Source organism: Oenanthe melanoleuca, chromosome 1 (assembly GCF_029582105.1).
Source record: "Oenanthe melanoleuca isolate GR-GAL-2019-014 chromosome 1, OMel1.0, whole genome shotgun sequence".
In the NCBI taxonomy this organism is placed as follows: domain Eukaryota; kingdom Metazoa; phylum Chordata; class Aves; order Passeriformes; family Muscicapidae; genus Oenanthe; species Oenanthe melanoleuca.
The window spans coordinates 86,614,189-86,628,121 of NC_079333.1; the positions used below are offsets into that span (position 1 = coordinate 86,614,189).

General features: G+C 40.6%; 1 protein-coding gene across 2 annotated transcripts in view; it reads right to left on the reverse strand.

Annotated features, from left to right (window-relative positions):
• Positions 1-13,913, reverse strand: part of TMCO3 (transmembrane and coiled-coil domains 3) — a 37,179-nt gene extending 23,266 nt beyond the window's left edge. Inside the window, exons 1-6 of one of the 2 annotated variants that reach the window (XM_056509602.1) lie at positions 13,706-13,913; positions 10,573-11,115; positions 5,924-6,103; positions 4,116-4,307; positions 3,190-3,318; positions 174-266 (exon numbers count right to left, since the gene is read on the reverse strand). In XM_056509602.1, the coding sequence (XP_056365577.1) occupies positions 174-266; positions 3,190-3,318; positions 4,116-4,307; positions 5,924-6,103; positions 10,573-11,019 (1,041 nt within the window). In that variant the 5' untranslated portion in view covers positions 11,020-11,115; positions 13,706-13,913. The remainder of the gene's footprint in view (positions 1-173; positions 267-3,189; positions 3,319-4,115; positions 4,308-5,923; positions 6,104-10,572; positions 11,116-13,705) is intronic. The other variant, XM_056509683.1, reaches the window with a different exon arrangement.
• Between the last annotated feature and the right edge of the window lie 20 nt (positions 13,914-13,933).

Below are 13,933 nucleotides of genomic sequence, written 5' to 3' on the forward strand. Positions count from 1 at the left end.
ATTCTGTTCTTTTCAAAGTGCAGAAGCAAATGTCACATTTGTCTTTTCAAAAATGTACAAAGCTACACCAGTCTATTGTAGGAAGTGTGTAAAAATCTAAAATATAACTGAAATCTGCAGTTCCAAGAATTAGCAATTAAATCCCTTAACACAGAGATATTATAAAAAATTACCTTTCTTAATCTTTCAGGAGAAAATTCCAGACCAACTAGAAAGAGAGTGAAGAATACACCAAACTCTCCTAATGTCTCCACCTGTACAATAGACTTGGGGGGGGGGGGGAAATCAGTGCACAGAAGTCAACTTATAATACAAAATTATAAGTACACTACAAAACAAATTGATTCTCAGGTTTCACAGGTAGTTCACTTGCTGCACATATATCACAAGCTCCCACAGCACCTTTGGAGTGCAATTATTTTCCCATCACCTGACTGATAGTAGGTGATAATCTGGTGGGAGAGTGCTGGTGACCCAACGTTCACATGTGCATTGATCTTGATAAGTGTTCAGGAATTTATGTCTGATCCAGGGTAGCTTGGCTGGCAACTGCAGATTGAGATGGAGACTGAAGTCTCAATGGGAGCCTGCAACATGTGTCAGTGAACTACCAACCTTTGGGATAACCAGGGGCACAAAGGTGAAGAAGGCAGAGAGCTTTGTCCATAGTCAGACTAGGAAGTTTCCTTAACAGTAAGCTTATTTGCTGGTTGAAAAAAAACAGGTTATGCTTTATGCATGCACTATTAAATCTCCACGGCTTGCAAGCCAGAAGCTACTTCTTGCTAGTTATTTTATTGGTCTGTTGGTATAATCTTTCTGCTTTGGTTGATATTCTGTTCTCCATCCTGCAGGCTCCACATATCCATCTCTCAGACCAGCACAATTAACAGCCTTTGTGCTACAGAGAGTACAGATCCAAAAGCAAGGAAAGCGGTTGTCTTCCTCGTTACAACAGAAAAATGGGGATACTCCTGGCTGGCAACTGGCATACCCTCAGGGCTCACGTCTGGGGCCAGTTCTGTTCAATAGATACATACATGTATCAATGTTCAGAAAGGAGGAGGTGAACCACTATTCCCAAGTTTGCTGGTGATAGCAGACTGGGAGGTGCTGTTAACTCTTTGGAGGGACAAGAAGCCTTGCAGGGGGATGTAGATACACTGGAGTATTAGGCAATGATTGATGGGAGGAAATTATTTAACAATTCAAAATGCTGGATTCTGGTCCCGTTAGGATGGGGTAATGCCAGGCACAAGCATGGATTAGGAGAGGAAGGGCTGAAGAGCAGCCCTGCAGAAAGGATCGGGGGTGCTGGTGGACAGCAGGCTGTGTGAGACACCAGAGGGCAAACCCTGTCCTGGGGTGCCTCAAACAGAGCATCACCACTCACTCAAAATTATCTTGCTGTATCCAGTGGTGAATGGCCTCAGGCCTCCTCAGGAGCACAGCTCTGGGCCCCACCATGGAAGGAGCATATGAAGGTCCTTGAATGCATCCAGAAGAGGACAAAACTGGTGGGAGGCTGGAAGAAATGTCCTATGAGGAACAGCTAGGGACTCTGGGTTTGCCTGGCTTGGGGAAAAGAAGGATGAGGGGCAGCCTCATCATTCTCTTCAGCTTTCAGAGGAAGGAAAGTGGAGACGGAGGTGCTGAGCTCTTCTCACGGATATGCACTGACAGGATGAGTGGAAATGGCTCAAAGCTGCCTCAGGAGAGGTTCAGACTGGACATGAGGAAGCATTTCTTTATTGAGAGGTGGTCAAACCCTGGAACAGGCTTCCTAAAGAGCTGATTGATACTCCAAGCTTGCCAGTGTCTCAGAGGCATTTGGACAACACCCTTAACAATACGCTTTACCTTTCAGTCAGCCCTGAAGTGTTCAGGCAGTTGACTGGAACAGTCTATTCTACTTTCCAACTCAAGTATTCCTTTTCTGTGTATTTACAGGTCAGAGTAGAAGAAAACAAGGTTTATCATCAATTACAGAAGTGGGGAAGAAAAACATCTTTTCTGCCAGATTAGAATCTGCCTGCCTTCTCAGTTCCTCAGACATTCAATTTTTCTAGGAAATGGAGAAGAGACCAATCATAAGACACCTAGTCAACATGAGTATTATCCAGGTGAATAATGTTTAACCACAGCTCCACAAGAAAAAGGCAAGTCACTTAAACTGTCCCAAAGAAACTTTTCTCTTATCTGTTCTGACCACATAATCTTCTTCAATATAAGTCTCTCAAAAATTCATTGTTTGGTCTCTTTCTCATGCCAAGCTTACAAACTTGTTTCTCAGTCTAAGTGGGCAAACTTTCCAGACATTCTCAACCCAGAAATTATGTACAACACAGAGGCTGAGATTATTTAATCTCTTCCAGTACAAGCTCAACAAAATCCTACAATTTCTACTAATCCCCACTTTTGAGCCCAACAATCATTTTCAACAGAAGCCCACGTAGGAGCAGATGTTGCAAAGACAGTAAGTTCCAAGTGGTTTCCTGGATATCTGTGCAATAGACACATGCAATTTCAGCAGACATTACTGTGCAGCTCTAGCATGTGTTCTGTTTTGCCTGCTGGCAAAACAATCTGTTAATGCACACCAGAGCACTAATCAAAAGGTGTCCAGCCAACCACAGCTCATGGTTTCGCAGGAGTCAGTAATCAGGGTACATGTGATGGAGCTAAAAAGGTTCAAAAGACTTCAGGAATGTGGGGAGGGTACTGGGAAAGGAATAGGGGGACTAGGATGGATGAAAGCACTACTAAAAAGCCAAGCTATGTTCCTTGAGGAACTATCTGTTTCAAGTGCTTCCTCCATTGACAACACTGACTTTTTACAAGTTTCTGTATATTTTATGTCATTTAAATAATTTAGCTCCTAATTGTGATGCTTTATGATTAAAATCAAAAAGAAAGAAAGAAAAAAAAAAACAAAACCTGACATAAAATTTCCACAACACACAACCTTCAGTTTTCACTTTCAACAACTGTCATAATTTCATAGGAGAAAAAAGATTAAATACAAAATGATTCGAAGACATAAAATTTGAAGCCCTCCTCTAGTAAAGGTTGAGGTTTGGGGATACCTTTTTTTAAAATACATTTGAGGTTGGCAATATCACATTCTTTTTAAATTACTTTTAAAGATTTCAACAAATTAAATCAGTCAAAAATAACTTGCACACTTACCTTGATACTATTTAGTCCTGAGGGTCCTAAGAGTACTCCACAGATGATATATCCAAACATGGTTGGCAATCCTATCGTTGTGCACAGCCAGCCACATGGCAGCGATAACATTCCTATCGTCACAATATCCTAAATAACATTTACAAAGGCATTAATATGAAGGACACATAAATTTGGGATGAAATTGAAGGTTATTATCTTTTAAAAGAGAATTAGCACTGTAAAATTAAATGTAGACTACTTCCCATGAAAAAAAACCAAAACTTCTGTAAATTAACCTCAGTGCTGTTGCAGGTGTAAACACAGCAGTTTTTCAGATGAAGCAGATGAGGTACTGACCTTAAGTAACTGGGGGACTGTAAATCAATTTATAAATATTTAAAATATATTATAGAAAGTAGGCAATTTCCTGGGTGGAATGACACCTTGCATTAAAACAAGATGGTGAAACAGAACTGTTTTGGGTTTTATAAATAAAACAAAAATATTAATCCAGTTATTCTATATGAAGCACAAATACAATCAAAACTCTACCATGTCCATGTATTTTCCAGTATCCCTTTTTTCATCACAAGGCACAAACAGATACATTTTCTCTACTGACAACATGCAAGTGGCTTATTAAACACAGTGGTAGCTTTAACACTTTGTAGTCTGAGAGAAGGGACAGTGCCCTAAAGGTGCAACAAAAGAAGCTGAATAAAAACAGAGAGGATTCATGTGGCATCATGATCAGTCTTGTGAAGACAAACCTAACAGTAGGAACACATGGCTGAATCACCATAGATGGGGGAATCATGAATGCTGGGATAACTTCAGAGAGACAAATGCTGAAACTATACTCACTCCAACCAAGTAGTACTGACATGCAAACTAGTGGGACTAAATCCAAAAGTGAATGACAAGAATGTCTCTAAAATTACTACCTTTATGAAATGATGATCAGCACGAGGAATAGTTGAATCTCTGGGTTTAGTAAGGATATACTGATTGTTCTGAGAATCAATAAGCATACTAAGACCTAAGTCATCTTCTACTTCTCTTTTTGAAGCATTTCTTTTGGAGTTGGCTTCATCTTCTTCCACCCTTAAAACTGCTTCAAAGTTTACACCTCTTACCTTCAAGAAATAAAAAACAAATAATCAAACAAACAAAAAAAGGGGAGTCAATTAAGCATATCATAAAAAGGGAAAGACTATTAGATGTGCTAGAAGTTTCTACAGAACTTGTTGACAGGAACTAAAAATACTGCAGGTTTTTTCTCTAAAAATCTTTCCATCTCTTTCTCAAAACTCGATGTCTTTAAAAGTAACATCTTATATTGAACAAAACCAATTGGAGATTACAAAGCGATATTCATTTCACAAAAATCTGAACTAAAGACTGTATTTCAAGTCAAGAAAAGGTCACTATCCTGTAAATTTGAAGGAGAGATTAGAGGAACTGTTTCTACTTATTTATTTTCAGGATTTTATTTCTCAGAACAGCAATTCTGGAATGCAGGTTGTAATGCATTTTTTTTTTTTTCATTTTTACCTGCTACACTTCACTATTTGGCTATATTCTAATAGCAGCTTGTGTATCTTTATCAGAATATCGATTACGGCATTAAAGCTTCTCTAGTGTAAAACTCCACTGTTCCTTGCAATGATGGAGCAGCACACAGTCCTCCAGGCTGCAAGTGACGACCGCTTTTCTTTCACGGGCGGAGCTCCGAGCAGAGGAGCAGGGCGATGCCGGAGAGCGAGGCGGCGATGCCGGTTCCCGCTCCGCTCCGGCAGGGCTGCGGTACCGCGGCGGGACAGCAGAGGGCGCTCCCGCCGCCCCGCCCCGCCCCGCCCCGCCCGCCGCCAGGTGCGGCTCCCACGGGGCACGGCCGCTCCCACCGAATACAAAACTGCTTTCACCTCCTCTCCGCTCGAGCACAACTACCGAAACAACCCAAACGAAACAGCACACGGCTTGGCTCTCTGCTACAGAGAAACTGCCCTTGCCTCCTCGGAGGAACTCAAGAGCTATTGCTCACCTCGGGAGTCAACCTCGAAATAAAAAAACCTCCCAAAAGCAGAAGCCAAATAAAATGTAATCCGTGTTTATGCAAACCGGGCAAATTTAGGGAGTCTATTTGAGGATGGCAAAATGGGACACTAGAATAAACTGGCATTCCTGGCTCCAGAGACACATAGCTTTACTAGAAGAGTACTGTCCCATCATGCAACATAAAAACAAAAAAAACCAGTGCAGGTAGGCCAAGGTACAAAACACAGAGGAAGTCAGACGTGCAAGAAAGTAACATCACAAACACATTTCAGGTCTTTCCTTTGAACAATTTATCTTTTCTCAGACTGTGAAAACCAACTGCAAGGATTCCTGCTCTCCCACAACTTTCTCAAGAAAATGAAAAATGGAGACAGTGCGTAACATGGTAACTCCATACATACCCTGCCAAGTGCAACCATCACAGTCCCCACCACCACAGAGATGCTGTATCTCTCATGGGCTGTATCAGTGAGATGGACTACTCTTGTCCCTGTCAAAGTGGCAGCTGCAGGGAGGACTTTCAAACCAAAACCACAGAAATCACTAGCAAAAAAGGAGCAATTACTCCTGTTCGCTCACTCTTTAACAATCACTAAAATCCTAACAACTATATAACACAAGAGAAACACAGTGCAAACACCAACTATAAATAAATGCACTCCAATGAAATGACTGAGTTTAAAGCATCACTTACAGATTTGTTGTCATCAAAGGCATGTTCTTCTATTTCCTCTTCCAATCTATCAGCTGCCTTCCTGACATCTTCCAGAATTTCATCAAGCATTGACAGGCTTTTGTTCTGGTGCTGCATATTCTTAAGGGCTTCAACCTGGTGTTTTTCTGCTGCTAAGAGTTCAACATACTCCATTTCCTCCTGTTGAATTTTACAACACACAGATAAAGTGTTGTCAGGCCTTTAAGCAGAAAAAACATTTGACATAAATGTGTGCTTCTTTTGACACAAAACATTTTATCAGGAGAATTGCAAAAGCAATATAGATGTCATGAAGATATTTAAAGATTGCTTTTTCTTATGCCAATTTTCTTTGGGTAAGTAGGCAAGAAAAACAACAATCAAACAAAATATCCACCAATTGCCTTTTCTATTACACTAAACAGTAGACCTGCCCCAAGGTTATGATCCAGAAAAGACAAGAAAGGATTTACTTTGATAAACTCTAAGAAACACTTCAGAGCCAAGTAAAGTTTAGAACTTTGTGCTTTTGAAGGGAAGCATAATACCTTGAAAGTATAGCTATACTATCTACAACAAACACAGATGTAAAGCACAATGAATCTTAACTTTATAAGCCCTTTTATAAACATAGGAAGAGGTCTGTTTATGGTTTTCAAAAATTACAGTGACTGTGGAAACAGAAAGAAAAGAGCTGGGGCAGAGATGAACAGCCAATCACTCTAGCAAAGTTTCCTGTTTCCCAAAAAGCACTTTTCCCATCAGAATTAAAACTTTTCCCCCTATTTCAGTTTGGGCCTCTTATCAACTTACACTGGCAACTTCTGAAATTACTAGGTTCTGAAGGAAAAACAGGAAATATACTAATATGGTTTGATTTGGTGTGAAAATATTTCAGTAAGTTCCCTGATTAAGTTATGATGTCTCATTTTTTTGGATCTTTCAGGTTCAAAAACAGAACTAAAAAGCTCAATTTACTCACAATTGGGCTCAACACCTTTTACATAGTTACCATAACAGTAACCAAACAATACTTTGTGTATTGACAGAAAACAACTTGAGGGTTTTGGGGAAAAAAGATTATTTCCTTTACACACCTCTATTCTTTTAAATATTATTGAAGAACAGCTATGAGTAAGGAAACATACACAAGGACAGCACTCCTTCCTTTCAGTTAGGTTCAGGATGCTGAGAATACTTGGATGACAGAGACACTTCTGCTCTTTTAGAGAGCCAATATTATTAAAAAGGAAAAAAAAAATAACCAGGAAAAAAAATTTGCAAGCAATCTATAGTTCTGGCTCAATTCCCAGAAAACACAAGTTTCTGTCTGCAGAAGTCCTGCCCCTGCCACGCCCAGTTAGAAATCAGAGAACAACCGTCTCCCATAGGTTGTGTGTTTTATCTGCCTACCCCCCACAGATATCTTCAATAACCTGAGCTTATAAACTTGTCCTAAATGCCTATGCTTAAATAACTGGAGTGTCTCCTCCTCCACACGTTTGCAGATGAACATTTTTCCTCCTGGAAGCAGCAAGAACATGCACATAATTTAACCAATTCCTTGATGACAAGAATATGTTCAATACAAACAGTGACTGTAGCTGAACCCTTTTAAAATCCTGACAGTTGGATGAATGCCTCTGATTGTGATGAAACCACAGTATTGGTGTCTGTTGAACTATCTGTTACACCCTCATGGTGAAAGGTACCCAGATCCCAAAATAACTGGAGATGGGAAGAATGTAACTATTAACGTGTTTGGCTCAATGTCAACAATTAGTTCTTATGCAACACATAAGTAGGAGACACAGTCACTCTCATACAGCCTCAAGGAAAAACATTTCCTATCTGTTGCTCTCTGCTAGCAGACATTGCTCGAAAGATGTAAGAAACAGCCCCCATATAAGCTGCAGATTCTCTGCTAATTCAGCAACAACTTAGAACACAAAATGGAATTGATAATGGTTGGATTCTTCCCCCTCAAAAATGGAAGAGGTTTTGGGTGGAGCCTATCTCAATCCTTTCCACTGGCCAAGACAAACAGGCTGAACAGAGCTAGAGGCAAACCACATAAAAAGTAATTCTCTAATTTTAAATAAGCTAACTTTCCCTGAATAGCAAGGTAGAAAAGCTTTGGAAAAATAAGAGTTTAGCTGCAAGTTCCTTCAATCAATGGAGATAAAGGTTTCTATAGACTATTAAAGGGGCACCTGTTTCCACCAAGAGCCAAGTCTGATAGCAGTAAACTGGGACAACCACAGGCAATGGTGTCCATAAAAAGCACAAGTTGATTCAAACAACCTGCTACATGCTAAGCAGGAGTGTACCACAGTACAAACATTGTTCTGCAACTTAGGCTAGGATTGGAGACACTTGATAATGAGGTACATACCAAGCAACCTCTTAAGCAAAGTAATACTGATAAGGTTTGTGCACTTAACAGGAACACCTAAAAACACATGGGCAAAATGAAGTAAGATTAAGCAGGACTTTGGAGCAATGCTGATTCAAAATGCAGTGTTGCTGTTGCCCTCTACTACTTAATCAGAGATGACAAAAGAACATGCAGAAGAGGTTGCATCTATGTAATATCTACAAGTTATTTTTTTCCACCCATGTCTGATTAGAAGGCATCCAAGAAATTAGAAGCTAATTAAAAAGCAGGTAAGATTTTGTTGCTTTTTTCTGAACTTCCAAGCAGGATCCTGGGGTAAAAGAAGACTGAAATCATCTTCAGTGCTTCTTTCGTATCTCCCCATGCCCCACACCGTGAATGATTCCTTTACATCTTTTCACAGCAGCAGAGTCAGCAAAAAATGCATCAGATATATGTATATATCCAGCACTAATGACTTCCAAGCACTTCAACTCAACAGAAATAAATAAAGGGAGGAGTCCAGTATCCCCTACAGTTATTTGCATTTTCCATTCACTCATTGTTTAAAAAATAGACGTTCTATGAGTATACTAACAAAATAATCATTGCAGTGAAATGAAACTGGGACAAAGTTGGACATAATGTGTTGTCTTATGAAGAAAGAACAAGTCCAAAACAAATGTATCCCATGCAATTTTCATCTTTTTGACATGCATTTTTCCATATCCTTTGCTTCCCTTTATACAATTATAAGGTTAGAAACACAAATATTCTGATTAAATAAACACAGGCATGGCATAAGAAGGAAAGTGCCAAAGATTGCTCACTCAAGTAAATTTTGATAATACAAGAAAAGCCTGAACAATCCAATTCTGCAAAAGTAAACTTTTGACAGGACACACCTCTAAAACACATCATTGTACACAAAGGTCCCCTACTAGGAGAAGCACCATTCTCAAGTTCAAGGATAAATTACTTCATTATTTTACAGTAATATTACCAAAAATTAGACAAATGGGAAAGAAGGTTCTGGACAGCCTCACTGCTGCTATTTTACAAGCTCTGACAAAGAAAAAAGGTGGAAAATCAAGTAAAGCTCATGACAATTTCTATGACATTCCATATGGCATGACCATAAAGTATCAATACACAAGTCATATAAAGTAGTTAATTGGAATACATCTAGATCCAAATTAATCTCTATTCAAATTTGCTGCAAGTTGGTCTTCATTTCCACTGCACAGAATCACTCCAGTCTGCCAGTTTACATCCTAATTTCTAATTCCACCAGCCTATCTTGGCACAATTCACAGGACACCTTTCCCACAAATAATTTTTTCCATCTTTACCTGTCAAGATCTGCACATTTCTTAGCACAAAAGCCCTTCAGAGACTCACAACTCAAATGCTAAATGCCAATTATATTTCTGTTCCTTCTCTCGCTCCCTTGTGCAAGGGCAGCCTCTTCTTTCGGAAGACAGAAAACAAAGAAAATTCTTAATATATTCCTCCAGTGGCTGAGGGGTAGAGAAAGGAAAAGAGCAATTTAAATACCAAATACATTAAATTACATTTTCTCTCAATGGGAGATTTTCAGTACACAGTCTGAGCACTACCAAGTCCAGAAGACAGTGGCAAATTGTGCTCAACCTAACGGGACATGGGAACTCAAACTTTCCATGAAGTATTTGTGTTCAACTTGTTGTTCAACTTGTTACTCATCTGTGTTTTTTCTTGGCAAAGTTATTTCAGCTGACTCTTTCTTGGAAGTACTGATTTTCAAACCTGCACTTCTTAGGCTAGGAGTGCAATACTGAGTTTAAAAATCTAGTCACCTACACAAACATGGAAATGAAAGGCAGCAAGTCATTCTGTTTTAACTTGGACTTCGGTTGAGCAATTCCCATTAACAATGGAAAAAAGAGTTAGTATTTCATCATTTGATGGAGGGTATTATTTCCACTCAGCTAGTGCCACTGGCTTGTTCACTGATTCACTCTTCTTATTCATCTCCCTTTAACATTATATTTGCCATAGTTCTTATGATTATGCTTAGCTTTGAGATAAGAACTACTGACAGCCAATAAGTTTTAAGCTCTACACCAGAATTACTTGTAAATTTACTAATGAAAACAAATACTTCATTAAACAGTAAACATTGCAAGTTTTATGCAGATACCCTTTCTTATTAAAACAGACTGAAATGGTGCCATAATAAAGTTAAAATCACAAGTAGAATATGAATAGTAACAAACATGGGGAAACCAACCTTAATTGCAGCTTCTCTCAAGGCCTCCAGTCTCTGTCTACTGCTTTCTTTCATATTTACAACATCTTTGTAATCACCCTGTAGAGCTCTCTGGAGGCCATGGATTGCCTGAAAGACTGAGTTTTCACTTTCATTTAGCTCCTTTTGGAAAATTTCAAAGGTGTGCACCTGAAAAAGCTTCTCTTCATCAGACAGTCCTGCATCCTTCTCAACTGCTCTTATGGCATTTTTTAGTTTGTTGAGAACAACATTTTTTTGGCGAAGAAGACCAGACAGTTTTCTGCAGCTCTCCAACACCCACTGCTTCCTCTGAGTGATAACAGCTCCTTTCCCACGGTGCAGCTTTATTGCATGCTTCACTACATCTTCACGTTCTGCAGGGCTTGCTAACGGGCCACAAGGCAGAGAAACCAATGTCCACAGGGAAATAAACCCAGTCGCCTTCATTCTTCACTTTATATTGCTGTTGGGAGAAACTGATGATCCACAGCTGCTCACAGCCTTCTGCTACATGGTTTCTTCATCTCCAGTACACACACCAGGCTGCAAGACAGTACCCATCAGTTATCAAACGTGGTAATGTTGGGCCATTAGACCAAACAAATGCAGAAAATAAATCCAAGACTGCCTCCTGCATCACAAGCTTTAACAGAAGACATATAGTCTTCTTCACTCAACATTTACGAAAACCAAGAAACAGTCTGAGGGTATTGATAGATTTTTGTTTTCCCCTTGACTATTTCTAGCTAACATTTTGTTTTAAAAGCAGTGACTGGAAAGCTTAATCACTTCACATGGTCACTTCATCTGCACTTCTCACATGAGAGAAAAGCCTTTAAAAATATCAGGCTGTGATGTCATAGGCTGCATTTCAACCCAGCACTAGAACTGGTGTTGAAACCAGTTCAACAAGAATAGTATAAGAATAATAAGAATAAATAAAATATAAGAATAATAAGAATAATTATTCTTAGCTATCAGTAAATCTCCTGTCTCTTCTCAAACCTATCCTAAAAAATTATACCATAATCACTTATTATTCATAAAGTCTCAGAAGCATTAACAAACTCAACTACACACATTCAACAAAACATAATAATAAAAAAACCTAATCAGATTACATTACAAATCATAACTGTGGAAGAAAGAACAGCCAAACTTCCTGGATTTCTGAGTGCTACTAGTTGGGATCAAAGACCTCCTTCATCTGAAAGGTTGCGGGGCCTTGAGGTACTTCAGTTGAAAATCTATTAGGGATCTTCAAGATTTTAAAATAAATTATAAAAACATTAAATCAATTCATTCATAAGTTCATTTCCCAGCAACTACTTGAAGATCTATACTTAGAGTGCTATATTTAATTTTAACACCAAGCAGGATATAATTTAAAAACTACTTTCCTTCCCTCAGAACCAAGAAGGAACTACTGACATTATTGCACAAAATAACAGTTATTTTTTCTTTTTAAAAAATCCAAACAAACATAAAAACCCTCAGAAAAAACCCTCACAACACAAAGCTACATATAACAATATATAAAATTCTGTACATGGCATTCTAAAACACACATGTTAATAGATCACCAATGCAAGCAAATATTTCCTTAAAAATTTAGTTAGCCTTGATCACTGGGCCAGCAGCCTTAATCAGGAACAAACACACGGACACAGTCACCTGGAAGCACTCTGTCTAAAAGAGAATCTTCTTTTCCTACAAGGCAGTAGCAGTCACAATCCCAGATATCCAAGCCAGGCATCATAAATATACAGAATGAGCTCTGAGCAACCTGCTCTAATAGGAGATGTCCCTCCCCACAGCAGAGGGGTTGGAGCCATTGGCCTTTATGGTTCCTACCCAGGCCATTCTGTGATTCCATGGGAAGGGAACATGGCAAGCACAGTCAAGCACCACCTTCATTTTTTTAAATGCCCTCCCATCTCTGTCTCAGAGAGAAATGAGAAAATCTGTCTGTGGGTTTGTTTATTTCTTTTTTCAAAGCATGAAAGGGAAGCCAAAGTATTTAGTTATTAATAGTTGACTATGGGCTAGGGTTTAACAACATAGAGAGCTAAAACATTTAAAATTAAGAACTGAAAGTGCAATCAAAGTAGCAAAAGCATATCATATCAGCCTAATCTCAGTAAAATAATAAAGTAAAAATATTTTGGAACTTTGATAAAGCTGTGGGGCTTATTACTTTTAAGGAATCAGGAAAATAATAATCCCCACCCGCCTGACAAAGTTCTAGAGTGAAATTTAAGGAAATATTTATTCATATATACAAACTAATGCTCTCCCTATTTAGTAGGCTTGGAGCAGAGATTTTGCTAAATATGTATTACAACCTATTTCTGCAAGAAGGAGGGAGAAAAAAAACACTCAGTGTTTATCCAAGGAGAGTAGAAGACTCTACTGCACGCCTCATGTGGTACATCCAACCACATAACTAAATTTTGGGCAGAGATTTACACCAGCAAAGTTCACTCACTGTTCCACCGTGCAAACTTAGCACTGTGGTTCACACACGGGACAGTTTTGTTTCAGTGCTTTTTACTTGGCTAGCAAAACTGTTTAAAGATGTGACACCTGGGGCAGTGCTCAAATGATCTCAAGGAAATAAAGATCTGACGTACCAAAAAAAATGATGTGATGCTGAGCGGAAAAAAAAAAAAAAAGGCAAAAAAACTAACAATCATCTCCATTCACCGCCAGTAAGCATCAAACAGGAGGGAGCTACTGTCGTTTGGAGTCCTTATTTAAGCAGCGTTTGCTTCCTGCGGGATTGCAGCTCATCTTCCCCCTTTTTCCTTCCTGAACACAACACTGTAGCACCTGATTTCATCGCGCTGACAGTACCGGACCCTGCCTCCAGACCCCTCCGGGGGTCCCTCCGCACCCGCGGGCTGGCTCCACTCGCCCCTCAGGCACCCGGCTCCCCCCGGAGCCGCGGGCAGGCGGGGCCGCGCCGCCCGCGCCGCCGCACCTGAGGCGATGGCGGCGCCGCTCCCGGGCCAGGCTGGCCGGAGAACCGGAGGAGAAGAGTGCAGCGACCGGCCTGGCTCCCTCTTCCTCATGGCGGCGGAGGGACGGGGAAGAGGCCGCCCTCCCCGGCGCTCTCGGCAGAGACGCTCACCTGAGGGATGGAGGAAGGCCCGCAGCGCCGGGGCGGGAAGGGCGGGATCGCAGGGCGGCGAGCACGGGTGTGAGCGGGCGGCGGCCGCTGGCGGAGGGCACCGAGCAGCCCCGTCCTTGCGGCCGCCCCTCGCCCCGCGCCGGTGCCCGAGCGCCGGGGCGGCGCCTGGGAGCGCAGCCGGGCGGGACCCGCGCTCCGAGCGCCGCCTCGCGGCGGGAAACGTCACCG